The 14,516-nt window shown below is 59.5% G+C and overlaps 1 protein-coding gene across 1 annotated transcript in view; it reads left to right on the top strand.

The window, feature by feature from the left end:
• The window catches only part of PACSIN2 (protein kinase C and casein kinase substrate in neurons 2), a 136,080-nt gene extending 122,163 nt beyond the window's left edge, over positions 1 to 13,917 (top strand). The window contains exons 6-11 of the mRNA XM_047065313.1: positions 1,647 to 1,822; positions 3,369 to 3,489; positions 6,217 to 6,338; positions 8,604 to 8,726; positions 9,137 to 9,333; positions 12,157 to 13,917. Coding sequence (XP_046921269.1) covers positions 1,647 to 1,822; positions 3,369 to 3,489; positions 6,217 to 6,338; positions 8,604 to 8,726; positions 9,137 to 9,333; positions 12,157 to 12,269 — 852 coding nt within the window. The 3' untranslated portion in view covers positions 12,270 to 13,917. The remainder of the gene's footprint in view (positions 1 to 1,646; positions 1,823 to 3,368; positions 3,490 to 6,216; positions 6,339 to 8,603; positions 8,727 to 9,136; positions 9,334 to 12,156) is intronic.
• The last annotated feature ends 599 nt before the right edge of the window (positions 13,918 to 14,516 follow it).

The raw sequence follows: 14,516 nt of genomic DNA, 5'->3' as shown, positions 1-14,516 counted from the left end.
CACTGTCATCAGGACCAGAAAAGCCAAGTTCCTGCGTGGCCAGCCCACCTGTCCGTGATCACCCTCGTGTCTCAGGGTCTCCATAGTGGAAAAGTTTACAGTAAATATGGCCCCAGCTGGAAAGGCTTATCGGAAATACCGCCCCAGCTCTGCTGTCCGTCCATTTGCCCCAGGATACTACCGTGGTCCTATCATACTTCCTTTCTGGTAAAATCCCTTCTCAGGACAGTCTCTGAAGGAACAGCTGTGTAGGGGAGTGTAGTGGGCTGGAGGACAAGGGGCCCAGAACTTTTTTGAATTCCTGCTTTGTGCAACTTGGTGCCCATCTTGTGTTACCTCATTTAAATACCAGAATGTCGAAGTAGAAGTGCAGGCCCTGGGGTTTTGGTTCTGGACCCGCCACAACGAAGGGAGTGTCACAGTAAAGCAAGTCAAATGACTTTCTTGGTTTCTCAGTGCATATAAAAGATACGTTTATACTATAGTGTAATTTACAAAGTGTGCAATGGCATTACGTCTAAAAACGACGTACGTACCTTAATTAAATATTTTATTGCTAAAAAGTTCTAACCATCAACTGAGGTTTCACGTGGTCATCATTAGTCACAGATCACCATGACAAATGTCATAATAGTAATAATAGCTGAAAAGTTTGAAGTATTATGAGAGTCACCCAAATGTGACGAGAGACCTGAAGTGAGCGAATGCTGCTGGGGAAGTGGCACCGATAGACTTGGTCCACGCAGGGTGGCCACAAGCCTTCAGTTTGTGAAAAAATGGAATACCCGTGGAACACGATAAGACAAGGTTTGCCTGTACCTCATGTTCTGCGAAGGAAAGTGGGGCTGTCAGAAAATGGGGTGCCAGGACCCGCCCCCATGTCTGTCTGGCACTCAACCCCGTGATCTTGCCTCTGACATAACTTCTGAGTCACCGCTGTCGTGGGCAAGGTCCGAGGCGCGTGGGTGACCTGGCAGCCCTTCCCCGGGGAGAGAGGACACGGGTAGATGACGTGGGTGGGAGTCAGCGTGGCAGTGGTTGGTGCTTGAGACCACGCGCCCTGGGCTCCAGAGCGAACACCCCTTCCCCAGCATCTACCTGTCTGGGCTGGTTCTAGCTGAGAGGCCCAGCAGATGCCAAGAGTGTGGTTTGCAGTTCAGAAGTGGGGGGGCTTGGACTTGAACTTGAATTTGAAAGTGGAGTCTGTGAGACTCCAGAGCTTGTGCTCTTTGTGCTTTGGAATCTGTAGAGGCCTGGGCGATGAGCCTGGGGGCCTGGCCACGTGGGGGTGGGAAGGGCGTCTTGCCCAGTGTTTTCCCCGCCCAGCTCGGGTGGGTGTCCCCTTTGGGATCAGGGGTGGAGCGGGAGTCCCGTGGGCTGGGACCTGAGGGGCGTTGAGGAAGTCGACCCTTGGACGCTGGGTCCCAGCTCCTCACCCTGCTCACTCCCTATGAAGTCCCTCAAAGCGTCTGCCCGAATATTGTCACCTGACGAGTCTAGATGCCGATGACGCCAGAAGTGGCGGAAAGGGACAAAGGCGGGTGAGGAACAGGGTGGCGCAGAGCCCGGCTGGCTTTCTCTGTGCCAGAGGGAGCCGGGGTGAGCGGAGATGAACCTTCGTCCCGTGGTGCCGGCTTTTCTTGTAGACCAAAGAGAAGTATGAGAAGTCGCTGAAGGAGCTCGACCAGGGCACCCCCCAGTACATGGAGAACATGGAGCAGGTGTTCGAGCAGTGCCAGCAGTTTGAGGAAAAGCGCCTGCGCTTCTTCCGGGAAGTCCTGCTGGAAGTTCAGAAGCACCTAGACTTGTCGAACGTGGCCAGGTGAGTTCCCGTTTAGAGAGGGAGCATGTCACCATGTGGTCCGTGGAAAGTGGCTTTTGCGTACAGCTCAGTAACTGCTCTCCAGACCAGGGCTGGGGGTGGCCGTGTGTGTCCCAAGACCTCCTCCCCGCTGAGTTCTCCTGTCCGGGGAGGGTCTTGTGCCACGGGGTCGGCCTGTGTGGTGTACTCCCCTCCCCTCCCCCTGCCTGTGGCAGCTGATGGCCCATGGCTGGCCTGAGCCGGGGGGCCTCGGGCCACGCACCGCCAGCTCCACGAACGCGCTCTGGGCCCGGGTAGGAAGGGAGGGCCGCGGCTTGGACCGACCACAGCGGCGTATCTGAAATCAAGCCAGGAGCATTTCCCTGTGCTTCCCGGGCTGGGGTGCCCCACCCTCAGGACCACCTTGCCTCGAAGCCCTTCGCGAGGCCCTTCCATCCAGAGCAGCTGGCTGCCTGCTCAGCCCGTGACTTCTCAGTGGCCCTTGGACGGCACGGGCCCTCAGAGACTCAGCTCTGAACCATGACGTGGACGCCGCGGTGTTTCTTCCACACTCGCCTTGTCCTTGGTCCCGTGATGCCTCCTTTGGGACAGAGGTCCGGGCTAACTGTGGACATGGACTTCAGCCATCCATTTGGCAGAGCTGTTCAGAAAGGACTCGCAAGTTAAGGCTCGTCGTTCGCAGGAAATTACATTCTCTTTGTCTCCTGTGTGACACAATAGAAACAGTCCTCGCGGGGCTACCTTGCCGGCATTCATTAATCCTTAGGAGAGTCGGTACAGTGGGAGGCACTATTTCCCATCTCACTGGCGAGAAAACGGAGGCCGGCTGTGGAGCGTGACTTGCCAGGAGCTGCACCGCTGGCTGGGAGGGGCGGGGGGGCGGGGGGCTCGCCTCCCTGGGGAGTAGATGGCGAGTGGCCCCCGGGGGCTGTCATGACAGAATACCAAAAACCCGTGGCTTAGGACAGCAGAAACTTACTCTTTCACGGTTGGGAGGTGGGACGTCTGAAGGGAAGGTGTCGCGGGGCCGTGCTCCCTCTGAGGCTCTAGGGCAGAGGGTGCTCTCAGCGGGCCGTGAGTCTGCTGCCAGGCCCCGGCCCGTTTGGTTTAAAAGCCAGTTTGTGGGAAGGGTCCCCCGGGTGGCTCGGTTGAGCATCTGACTTTGGCTCAGGTCACGATCCCACGCTTCGTGAGTTCGAGCCCCGCGTGGGGCTCCGTGCTGTCAGTGCAGAGCCCACTCCGGACCCCCTGTGCCCCCCTCTCTCTCTGCCCCTCCCCGCCAAAAAATAAAAAATAACAACGACAAAAAGCCAATTTGTGGGAAGCCAAAGCTGTGGCTCGTGCACCGTGATCGTTGTTTGTCTCCTGTGCACGCGGAGGCCAGGGGACCATCCCGCCGACCCAGGCAGCACCTCCTGGTCCATACTATGAAGCTGATTCTAGTGTGGCTGGAGACCACGTGCCTGCTGTGGCCTGGCTCTTGGCTGGGATGAACGGTAGCCTTCCCTGCCTTCCAAGACGGTCCTGTCTCCTCTTTCTGATTTAGCTACAAGAACATTTACCGCGACCTGGAACAGAGCATCAAAGCCGCTGACGCAGTGGAGGACCTGAGGTGGTTCAGAGCCAACCATGGGCCAGGCATGTCCATGAACTGGCCACAGTTTGAGGTAAGAGGAGGCTGTGCCCGTGACCCCGCTGGTCCGGCAGGGGCCTGGGCCCGTGAGGTTGAGACATGTGCTGACTTTCTCATTCAACTCTGTGCTGGCCTTTGCCCTGTTTGTGGGGCAGCCTTTAAGCGTGGCTATTCTAGAAACCAGCTTCATGTTCAGAGTCCCCAGGGCACTACTGAAGGGCCTTCTGAATCTCAGTAAAGACCCTTCTCATTAAGAATTCGGATGGTCACTTGGTGACCACTGGCAATCTCTTCTTGGTGGTGAGTGCCAGGACCCACAGGTCACGCGGGGGCCCCAGTTCCCCGCCCCACCCTGCCAGACGGCTGAGAAGGGAGCAGCCACCGTGCAGCTGGGCTTGGCAGGCCTCCGGTCCAGGACGGGGTGGAGAGTGGGCTCTTCTTCCCCCTCACACGAGGCACTTTGCCTTGTTTCAGATGGGAAATTCAACCAATTTTGGTTCAGGGTTAACTTTCCTCTTCTCCTGATTTCCTGGGTCTGAGCCTTCCAGTATCTTTACATGTAAAACGGGAGGCCCTGAGGCCCTCGGGTCTCTTCCAGACACAGGACTCGGTCGCCAGGCCCCATCGGGCCCCACATGAGTCCTGCCACCCTCCTTCTCTGAGGGAAGGGATTCTCCACGCCTTATGATGAAGCAGGGGCCGGGAAAGGCTTTGGGGGCCCGCGGGTGCTGCCTTCTGGGAAGGACGCCTCGCGCGAGGGCCGAGGGGCCTCCCCTGCCTCCAGAGCTGCCAGGGTACAGGCTACGCTCAGGTCTGGCCTCACCACTTACCAGCTGTGGGACGCCGAGCGAGTCATTTGTTCCCACGGATCAAATGGGGAGGACCACGGGCGCCCATCTCCTCGGGCAGCTGGGGGTCGTGACCTGGTCCGTGCTGGCCGTTGTGTCAGGCCTCATACGTGTGCCTCCATCTTCTGGAGCTTCTGAAGAAAGCTGGGCGGGCCCCCCGAACTGTCTGCAGGAGCTCTCCCAGCAGGAGGCCGAGAGCAGACGGGGCCCCTTCCTCCGAGGCACCCGCACAAAGCAGAGCCCCAGGGCCCTCCAGGGTGGAAGCGGACCTACAGGAGAAAGCACGTAGCCTCCCTGCCCTCCCTCCCCCCCCCAGTGGCGGTGCATGGGGAGGAACCGAGTTGACCTGTGTCCTGTGGACAGAGCCGGGATTTCCCCCCGCAGGGGGCGCGTGCTGCTCTCGGGAGCTGGCTCAGGAGGTCCCCTCCCGCCAGTCCCTTAGGGAACGGAATGGTCGGGGAAGGAAGACTTGACAGGCCGTCCCACTGGGGTGGGTGTCCCGGCCGGAGCGCACCGTGGCCCTTCTGTCTGTGGATCCTGCAGGCCGGGAAGCAGCACCCCATGTGGCACGTGCTTACTGGTTCTTCCAGGGTCATGAAATTACAGGGTCTAATGAAATTATTTGTTTTTATTTTCCATGCCGCAGGATGAAGTAAGTTTCTGTTCTTTGGCTAATGTATTGAATTCCAAACCTTGTGCCGTGTGTGTCCAGCCCGCGTGGGCTGCGTGTGGGCTCCACAGCCTGGTGCCGGCAGAGGAGCTGAGGCAGCAGTTCTGCCCGTGCTGGTCATTGTCCTCGTGAACGGCCGGCCCTCCTTCCCCAGCCGGCCTGGTGTCGATTACGTGGGCCCTGGGGAGCCCACCCAGTCGGGACGGGTCTCTCTGAGTCAGCTGATTTTGGTTGAGAAGATAATTATCAACAAATAGGTGACCAGGATCTGGAGTCAGGCCCAAGTCTGCCACCAACTCTGTGTGGCCAAGGTCGCGTTTTCTGTCTGGGCCTCAGTTTCCTCGTCTGACAAGTTGGCAGGTTAGACTTGGTGTTTCTAAGATGCCTTCTAACCTGGAGGCCCTACAGTTACATGTGGGCCACGCTGTGGCCTCGATCACACCAAGGGTGAGTTCAGTGGAGGTGGTTTGGTAACGGGTGGGGTTACCTGCCTTTCTGCAGGATCGTGTTAGGGACACGTGTTAGGGACGGCCCTTCTTCCTTTTCCCCGCTTCCAGCGTCCCTCAGTGCAGTTGATAAAAGCTGTTTACGTGCTGGGAAACTAGGGAACCTTTGGGGAGTCGACTCTTTGCTCGGTTAGCCCCGCAGCACGTGCTACCAGTGAGGGAGCCACTCCCGGAGACCTGCGAGGTCGAGCCGGCTTATCTGCCCCTTTGGTGATGTGACATCCAGGCCCTGTGCGTTTGCACCCCGTGGTGCGGTCCCCACGTTGCAGGCTTGCTCAGAGTCCTGTAGCCAGCCCTCCTGTTCCCCTGGGAGCCAGAAACACTTTAGGGAATAAATGGGAAGGATCTTTGCTGAAAGAGCTAATTTGGAAGGCTCAAGGAAACTGGTGAGGCCTCTGGCGACCCCTGGTGGCTTGAGGTGGCCGGAGGCTTAGTGCCACGTGGGCAGGGGCCGGATGGGGAGGCTGCCTGGACACCTGCGTGCTGGCTGGCCAAACTCTCCTCCCGAGACCAGGCCACCACAGGCCCAAGTCCCCACCTTTAGCAGTGAGGAGGGGGGAGTAGGAAGGTGCCAGGAACCTGAGGTCGGCTGGAAAACAAGGCAAAATCGAGACAGCGAGGCTACGTGTCACTAACCAGGCAGGGCGGGCCGCTGGCTGGCTGGCCGGTGTGTTAGACTGACGTGGCCTCAGACTAATGAACTTCCCTGTCTCTCTCCCTCGGTGCCTGCTGCCCAGGAGTGGTCCGCAGACCTGAATCGAACTCTCAGCCGGAGAGAGAAGAAGAAGGCTACTGACGGGGTCACCCTGACGGGCATCAACCAGACAGGCGAGCAGGCTCTGCAGAGCAAGCCCAGCAGGTGGGCACTGGGGCAGCCTCCGTCCCCTGGGATAGGTCCCCTGGGTCCTCCCCAGTGAAGCCTTGCAGGGTGCCCCACACACACGTCTTTCCAGATGCTTCCAGGGCATCCCAGCTCTGCTGGGTAGTGGCCCAAGGGCATCCCTGGGAAGGATCATCAGCTCACCTGGTGCCAGAGCTGTGGAAGGACCCGGAGAAGGGAGCCTTTGCCACAGACGTGCTTCTGGCCCCAAGTGAGGGCGGGAGCGGATGTCAGGGGCTGGTCGTTGTGGATCTCCACTGGCACACGGGCAGGTGGAGGTCGCTGTCGTGGCTCCCTCCGGTGGGACCGGGCATCCTGGCCGGGTTGCTTCCCTGTGCCCTGTGCAGGGGCCTGATTTGGGAGTGGGGGGCAGCACAGGACAGCATTGTCACGTGTCCCAACCCCCCCCTTTTTTTTTTGAGAGCGAGAGAGACAGAATGTGAGTGGGGGAGGGGCAGAGAGAGAGGGAGACAAATAACCTGAAGCAGACTCCAGGCTCCAAGCTGTCAGCACAGAGCCCGACGTGGGGCTTGAACCCACGGAGCGCGAGCATGACCCAAGACGATGTCGGACGCTTAAGCGACTGAGCCACCCAGGCCCCCACGTGTCACCTCTTTGGTGAGAGCGTTGGTTATTTTATTTCCCACGTCACTGTTTGCTGAAACCTAGTTTGGATAGAAGAGGTGATGCTGAGGTCATTGGAACCTCTGGGAAAGCGTGTGCTGGACGAGGCCTGTCCCCGGGCCTCCGCGTCCCGGCGGGCAGGTGTTGCTGTCCTCTGCAGAGCTGCCCCTCCCAGAGGCCACTCCTGCCGCACAGGCTCCGCACCCAGAGGCTTCCCTGCCACAACGGTAACGATAGACCTCACGGTTGTGCCTCCTGGCCTCGAGGGTCCGTGAAGGTTCCGGAGCCCTTTCTGCATCCCCAGGCACTGAAGCTCCTACCCGGGCTTCCTGGGCAGACGTGATGGGTCACCATTCAGATGGCTGTGCCTCCGTCTGGACAGGTGAACTTGGTGAAGTGGCCAGAGCAGTACGAGCTGTCCCAGGGATCAGGCCAGCACCTGTGTGACTGGCGCAGGGGTGTGGAGGGTGAGACACCACCCCAGGGGTCGGGGAGGAGAGCGTGGGAGGGTCTAGGCAGCCGGGGCCGCCCAACACCAGCCTCCTACGGAAAGAGAAAGGTGCCAGGGAGGGAGGAGGGCCTGCTGGCCTCAGACATACAGCCCAGGCTTGGGTCCGGTGCCCCTCGCCAGGCCACTGAGGCAGTGGCTGGCCACCTGGGGTCACTGGTGGCATTTGTGCCCTGCCCCCCCCCCCACTCTGGGCCATCCATCCAGCGCTGTGGGTGCCGACCGCACACAGTCCCCCACTTGGCGGCAGGAGGCGGTGCTGGCCCCACAAGCCCCACCCTGCAGCTTAATTCCACGGTCAGGTGCCGGGGCTCTTAGGGGCCTGTCTCGTTTCTTGGCCATCCTGTTCTGCGCCTTGTGCCCACAGTCACTGCGTCCTGGCTGTTGGCCCCCGGGCCGGGCTTGGGTCAGATTTCTCTCCAGTCTGTCCCCTCTGGGCCTGGCACCCAGTAGGCGGCTGATACAGTTGTGCAGATGGATGTTCTCTCTGTGGAGCACGAAAGGGCTCCTTCTTTCTTCTTGGAAAGGGCTTCGGTAGGCTTTGGTGCCAATTTTGGAAGCTCTAACCCCAGAAGTGGGGAGGAGGCCACCGGACCCTTTGTAGTCAGAAGGAGGAGAGTGCTGTGCTGTGGGGTCTGGCGAGGGCCAGGGGCCTCCCTCCTGCTGTCTGCAGCAGGGCTCTGAGCCTCCCAGGCTGTCTGCTCCCCAGGCTGAGCCCCTCAGGCTGGCCCGCCAGCTCACAGCATCGGGAACGGGGGCCAGGTTGGGGGGCGGTGGGGAGCAGCCGAAGGCCCAGACATGACTTGTGCTCCAGCGGCAGCCTGTCCCGACCCCAGGGCTCCTGTTCAGGATAGCCAGTGTCCAGAGGCAAGGAGGGGAAATGGCAGTGTCGTTCTCTCTTAGACGCCGTAAGTGTGTTTAGCCACCAGAATATCACTAAGTGTTTTTGCTAAGACCATGTTCCCACTCAAACAACATATCCTCCTGTCCGGGGCGGGGGTGGCCGATGTGTCCTTTCAGACCCTGGCCCTGTGATCCTGCAGCTGGGAGCATGCAGGCCCCGGGCGGGGTGCCGAGCTGGGGTCCCCTGAAAGCTGTCTCTCTCCCTGTAGTGACCTTAGTGTCCCGAGCAACCCCACACGGTCAGCACAGTCACTGTCCAACTACAACCCTTTCGAGGACGAGGACGACACGGGGAGCACCGTCAGTGAGAAGGAGGACGTTAAGGCCAAAAAGTTGGTGAACAGACATTTCCCTCCGGTTTCCACCTTGCTCGCTCTCTGTCTCTCGTCTCTCTCTGTCCAGGCTCCTGCCCCCTTGGCACTCAGAGCAGTGCACGAGGCCTGCAGGAGGTGCCCGGCTGCCGGTGTGGACAGCCTCTGGCTCCTCTTTCGCTGGGCGGGGGGGCACCCGTTAATAATCCGTGCTTGCTTCTTTTCTGTACTCTGCTAACCCTCGTCGAGGCCCTCGCGCCACCACCACAGGGAGACAGGTGTGCCGAGGGGCTCCTCTCCTGCCGAAGGAGCCCCCTGCCCGGCCCCAGGGCTCCGTGGCCTCCCCTGGCAGGGGTGAGGCTCCAGGCAGGGCCTCGCGCCTCCGCCGGCCCCGTGCTCGGGGCGCCGGGTCAACCCTTCCTTTCTTGCAGCGTGAGCAGCTACGAGAAGACCCAGAGCTACCCCACTGACTGGTCAGATGACGAGTCCAACAACCCGTTCTCGTCCACGGACGCCAATGGGGACTCAAACCCATTTGACGAGGATGCCACCTCGGGGACAGAAGTGCGGGTCCGGGCCCTCTACGACTATGAAGGGCAGGAGCATGACGAGCTGAGCTTCAAGGCTGGTAGGTGGGCTCCCTGGCGGGCATCTGGGGCGGATGCTTCCGACCCGCTAGGGGCTTAGGGTTTAGGGGGTGTCTTTGTTTCTCCAAGTCTGGGAAACTCCTCCAAGTTTCGTTTGCCGGTCCTCCCCGCCACATTTCAAAAGCAGCAGGTGCTCAGTGCCACACGTTAGAAGGCATGAGGTGCCCTGGTGCCTTAGCCTGAGGCGCCACCCCTTGCAGGACCGAGGACCGGGCACAGCGGGGCACTGGGCAGGACATGCTGGTCTCCAGCACCAGCCAGTTTTCCCAGCAGCCCTGGGGGTCCCCAGGGGAAGCCTTTCTCCAGAGACGCCCCCAGCTGGCAGAGGAGCCCTTAGCCAGCCTCCTGGCCCAGACCCCAGAATAGCACTCGGCGTGCCCCGGGCCACCTGGAGTCCCGTTTTAGGGTAGTGCCTTTTGAACTTACTCCTGCGGCCACATCGTATGCGTTCTGTCACCAGCACACCTTTGTTGCCAGTAGCGGAAACTTCTGTTTTACGGGAGCCCCGTGCCGCAGATTTTCTAGCCTTTGTCTTCTATTGTTTTTTTGTTTGTTTGTGTGTTTGTTTTTTAATGCTGGTTGCAATTTGCCAAAATGGGTTGCAACCCTCAGTTTGAAAGAGCCTATCTTAGAGCCTTTCAGAGGAGGCCCACAGACGTGGGCCCACAGAGAGCCAAGCTCCTTCCTTCTGCCTTGCTCCCTCCTCACAGACACCCCAGATCCAGCACCCACCCCTCTAGGTGGATGAGCTCAACCAGCGCAGGCTGCAGTGTGCACTGGGACGGACCCCCGTGCCCAGCTTGTGGGCTCGGCAGGCCGGCAGCTGGCCCCACACCCTCGAGCCCGGGGTTGGTCATCAGGTGCCCCTGGCCGCTTGTAGAGAGTCCTTAAGCACCATAACGCATCTCTGCCCAGTTTCTGAGATCTAGTGGTCATTAGCCCCTTACTTCATCTGTTCATTGATTCTTTTTTTTTTCCTTTTAAGTTTATTTATTTATTTTGAGAGAGCAAGCGAGAAAGAGTGAGGTAGAGAGAGAGAGAGAGAGAGAGAGAGAATATCCCAAGCAGGCTCCTTGCTGTCAGTGCAGAGCCCATCGTGGGCCTCAAATTTACAAATAGTGGGATCATGACCTGAGCCAAAATCAAAGTCAGACGCTTAACTGACTGAGCTACCCAGGCACCCCCTCGATTTAATCATTTTTAATTCCTCATTCTTTCTGAGTCCCACCTATTGGATTTGCCAACAGCTTTTAGATACAAACATCCTCTTCTGCTCCGAGTGAATTGATAAAAGCACACTGACTGAAACCCATGCTTTTAATCACCGATTCATGTTTCACAGCCCGAAAGCTGCCCTCTTCACCGTGTCTGTTTTCTGTGTTATTTGTAACGTGACGTCTGCCCCCGGCTGCCACCGCTTCCCTTCTGTCTGTAGCTTGTGCTGGCGCTCGCTGCTCCTCGGGGGCTCAGGTGCCCACGGAGCCTCTCCCTGGCGCCCTTGCCACCCCGTGCGAGTGTCACGGAGCTGGTCTCGCCGTGCACCCGCGAGCCTGGCGGCACACGAGGCGGAATGAGGGAAAAGCCAGTTGTAGAAGCGTCGGCCCTGCCAGGAGCCCACAGTGGGGGGCGGGAAGGACAGGAGAAGATGGAGTTTACCGCTCGCGACGCTCACCTCCGCCCCGTGTTCGCTGCTGATGTTGCCGAGTCAGAGTTGCGCGGGGGCCGGTGCTAACAGAGCGGCCCCGGTGCCCATCTCGGGCGCAGCGGCTGCAGGAAAACCCACCCCCACGTGGGAGTGACGGCAGCTGCTCAGTGCATATCGGCCACCACCCGGCCCTTCCCCGATCTGACGCTTAATCCTCCCGGCACCCGGTCTGCAGATGAGGAAACCGGGCCCAGGCGCAGGGCGCTTTGCCCGGTCTCCTAGCCCGGCCGACCGGCTCCCACCGGCTCCCCGCTCCCGGGAAGGTCCGGGCTGCGGGTTCCCACGGCGTCTCCGCAAGGTGGCTCCTCGCCCGTCCCCTGGCTCTGGCCCCCTCTGGCCGCCAGGCCTGGACCTTCCCCCACCTTTGGTCTTCGTCCCCCTGGTCTGGCTCCTGGAAGGACCGGGCCTCCCTCTGTCCCCTCTCATGAGTGTATCTCCTCCACTGCCCGGGGCCTGGCTTGAACTCGTGGTTCCTCCGTGTCCGAACAGACCAGACGTGCATCAGCCACACTAACACACGCGGCGAATGGCTTCCATTTCACAGTGTTTGGAGGGGGGTTGAGGACAAATGCCCCGAGCTGGGCGCTGGGGACCGAGTGATGGGTCCCTGCCCTTCCCACAGCTCTGGACACAGATGAAACGAAGGCATGAGGCAGGGCAGTAAGTGCTGGAGGAGATACCAGACCGAGTAGGCCAGGGCCCGGGAGGGAGGACAGCAGGAGAGGGTGGAGGAGGGGTGGTGTGGACCCTCGGAAGGGATCCCTCTGACCTGGCCTGGCACAGTCAGGAAGCACGGGCCTGTGGCATCTAATTCTGCAGTGTCTGTGGGAGCTGCTTGTTTTAGGGTCACTGAGAGATGGCAGCCATGACACCTCTCAGAGGCCCCTGTGGCTGAAAGGATGGCTTCAGATGCAACCTAGTAGAGAAATAACCAGGCCGCAGGCCCCGCTTTGTCCCCCAGAGAATGCCTGCCCCTTCCCCCCAGGTCCGAGACCCTCCGTGGGCCCAGGGTGGGGGCTGAGCCACGAGGGTGACTCTAACCGGGCAGTCAGCCTGTCACCCACCCGCTCACCAGGACCGCTCCCTTCTTGTCTTGAAGGGGACGAGCTGACCAAGATCGAGGACGAGGATGAGCAGGGCTGGTGCAAGGGACGCTTGGACAACGGACAGGTCGGCCTGTACCCCGCGAATTACGTCGAGGCAATCCAGTGACGGGCCAGCCGGCTGGCTGGCGGAGGGTGGAGGCAGCGGTCCCGGGAGCTCCGTTGGCCGTCGGGCCCGGGCAGCGACACCCCCGGCACCAGCCGGCCGTGTGAGCGTCCGCTCCTTTCCCTGCAAAAGCTGACGGTTCCGTTGCTCTTGGCTTCATGGTGTCTCTCGAAGGCGGACGAGCCGGTCATTTCACCCGGGACTCGGCACCCTTCCCGCACGCGGTGCCGACGGAGAGGTCTGAGCGCAGGAAGCCACAGTAGGACGGAAAGCGCCCCGGCCCCCGTCCCGCCCGCTGTGCGTGCTGTGCTGGCTTTTCACAGATCTGTGTAGTCTCGCCCTCGTCTTTCCTCCTTTCCTCCTCCGAGTCGGCAGTGGCTTCCGCTGATCCTCGCTCCGCCGATGACTTTCTCCGACGAGTCTCCTCACCCGCAACTCAAGTGGACGCTTCACTCGAGTGAGGACTTTGAGGTCCTTCGTTTAAAGGCTGTGTACAGTGATGCTTTTTTTACATGCCTGTTCTTCCACTCATTTATGCTTAAACGATGGCACAGATTGATATACACCAGTCCTGCGGGGGGGGTCTGTTCCCATGCTGCCCGGTAGGTCCTGCCGCGGCTCATCAAGAGGGGCGGGCGGCCTGGGAGGCAAGAGAGAGCGGGGGGAAGGCAGGAGCGCATCAGGCTGGACACGGCCGTGAATGCTGTCCGCGTCGGGGCGTCCTCCATGAGTTTCGGGGATAACCTTACGTCGTACTCCCCGCGTCGCCATATTTAAAAGCTATTTTCATCCTATTTGTGTTTAAGATTCTACTCTTGCCGGTTAACGATTTTTGTCAGTGATTTGGAAGGTTAAAAAGTAAGACTAACTTTTCAAGCACACGCATCTGTAGCCGAAGATGCTTTACATCACACTGTCCTCTCTCGGTGTATATCTGTATATATTATTTGATATTCAGAGAATCTAAAGAGTTCGCCTACTGTTTTAACGAGACGTAACGGCTTTTGACAGTGGGTTTAACTGAACTGCTTGAAGACTGTGACATTCGGGCACAGGCCTGGCCGGTGGGCCAGGCCTCCTCTGGGCTCGGGACGCGGCCCTGGGCCTCTGCAGTGGAGACAGCTGTGGGGAAGCGTGTCCTCGCCAGCCAGCTGTGGGTCCACCTTCTGACTAGCCTTAGTCCTTTCCGTAGCAGAACACTGTACAAACTCCCGTGTCTTTGCGGCAGCCGCAGGGTCCACAGTCCTCCTTTATTCCTCGTGAGTGCACGAAAGCTGGGTCTCACCCCAGAGCACGGGGGTCTCTTCTGAGCAGCCGTGGTCGTCGGGAGCAGACGTGCTGGGGCAGGAGCCACACTGTAATGACAGGGCAGGGGAGGGAGGGAAGGAGGGAAAACCTTTATTTTGTGTAACTCAGACATTGTTGGAATGGCCGCCGCCATCACAAGCTATGCATTTTCTCAACGTTTCCAGTGAGCTTGAGGTCTTGCTTGGAAAGTGGGTGTGTGTCTGTTTTGTCATGAAAACTTACCAGCAGAAATCCTCATTCCTTTGCTACAGATCTACCAAAAATTGTCAAGTCTCTTCAGTTAGGAGTTTCTTTAAATGTATAGTATTTTAGGAAAAAAATCAATAAACAGTTGATCTCGTGAGTGTGACCGTCTCAGAGCCGTGTGTGCCTCACGCTCCCGTCAGCGGTGCGACCGTGTCTCCGTCAGCATTTACCAGCTCTGGAGCTGGGCGAGATCCCAGGCACCGGACTGCTGCCCAAAGGGTTATTATGTCCCCTGCAAAAGAAAGAGGTTGGGGATTTGAGGCACCTGAACCCCTCAGGGTTGTCCCCAAAACCCGCCATGCTGTGGCCTGGGCTTCCCCGGTGTAGACAGGCTGGCTGGACCCAGATGAGCGACCGTCCATCACCTGGGCTGCTGTGAACACACTTCCTGGGCCCTGTGCTCTGCTCATACGGTGCCTGCAGATAACATGCCCCTCTCCGGACGTCCCGCGAGCGGGATGAGGCTCCCCGTTGCATTTTGCAGCGGACACGGAGGCTCCTAGAGCCATAGTTACCCAAGGAGTCCCAGCCGGCCTGTGGCACTAAAATCCCTGTGGGGCCCTCCACCCTCCCTGGGGTGGCCTGAGTCGAAAGAGCAAGGCGAGAAAGAGCTGCGAGGGCGGCCACAGCCCCATACACCGAACCCTGGTAAGGCTCATCCAGAAACGCGCCCGTTCTGGGCACTGGGCCTCGGAG

This window comes from Lynx rufus, unplaced genomic scaffold (genome assembly GCF_022079265.1).
Source record: "Lynx rufus isolate CCGP_SWC_20201006 ecotype Redwood Valley unplaced genomic scaffold, mLynRuf1.p SCAF_7, whole genome shotgun sequence".
Taxonomy (NCBI): Eukaryota; Metazoa; Chordata; class Mammalia; order Carnivora; family Felidae; genus Lynx; species Lynx rufus.
Note: the sequence above shows the minus strand (reverse complement) of the source record. Positions and strands in the feature narration are given on the sequence as shown.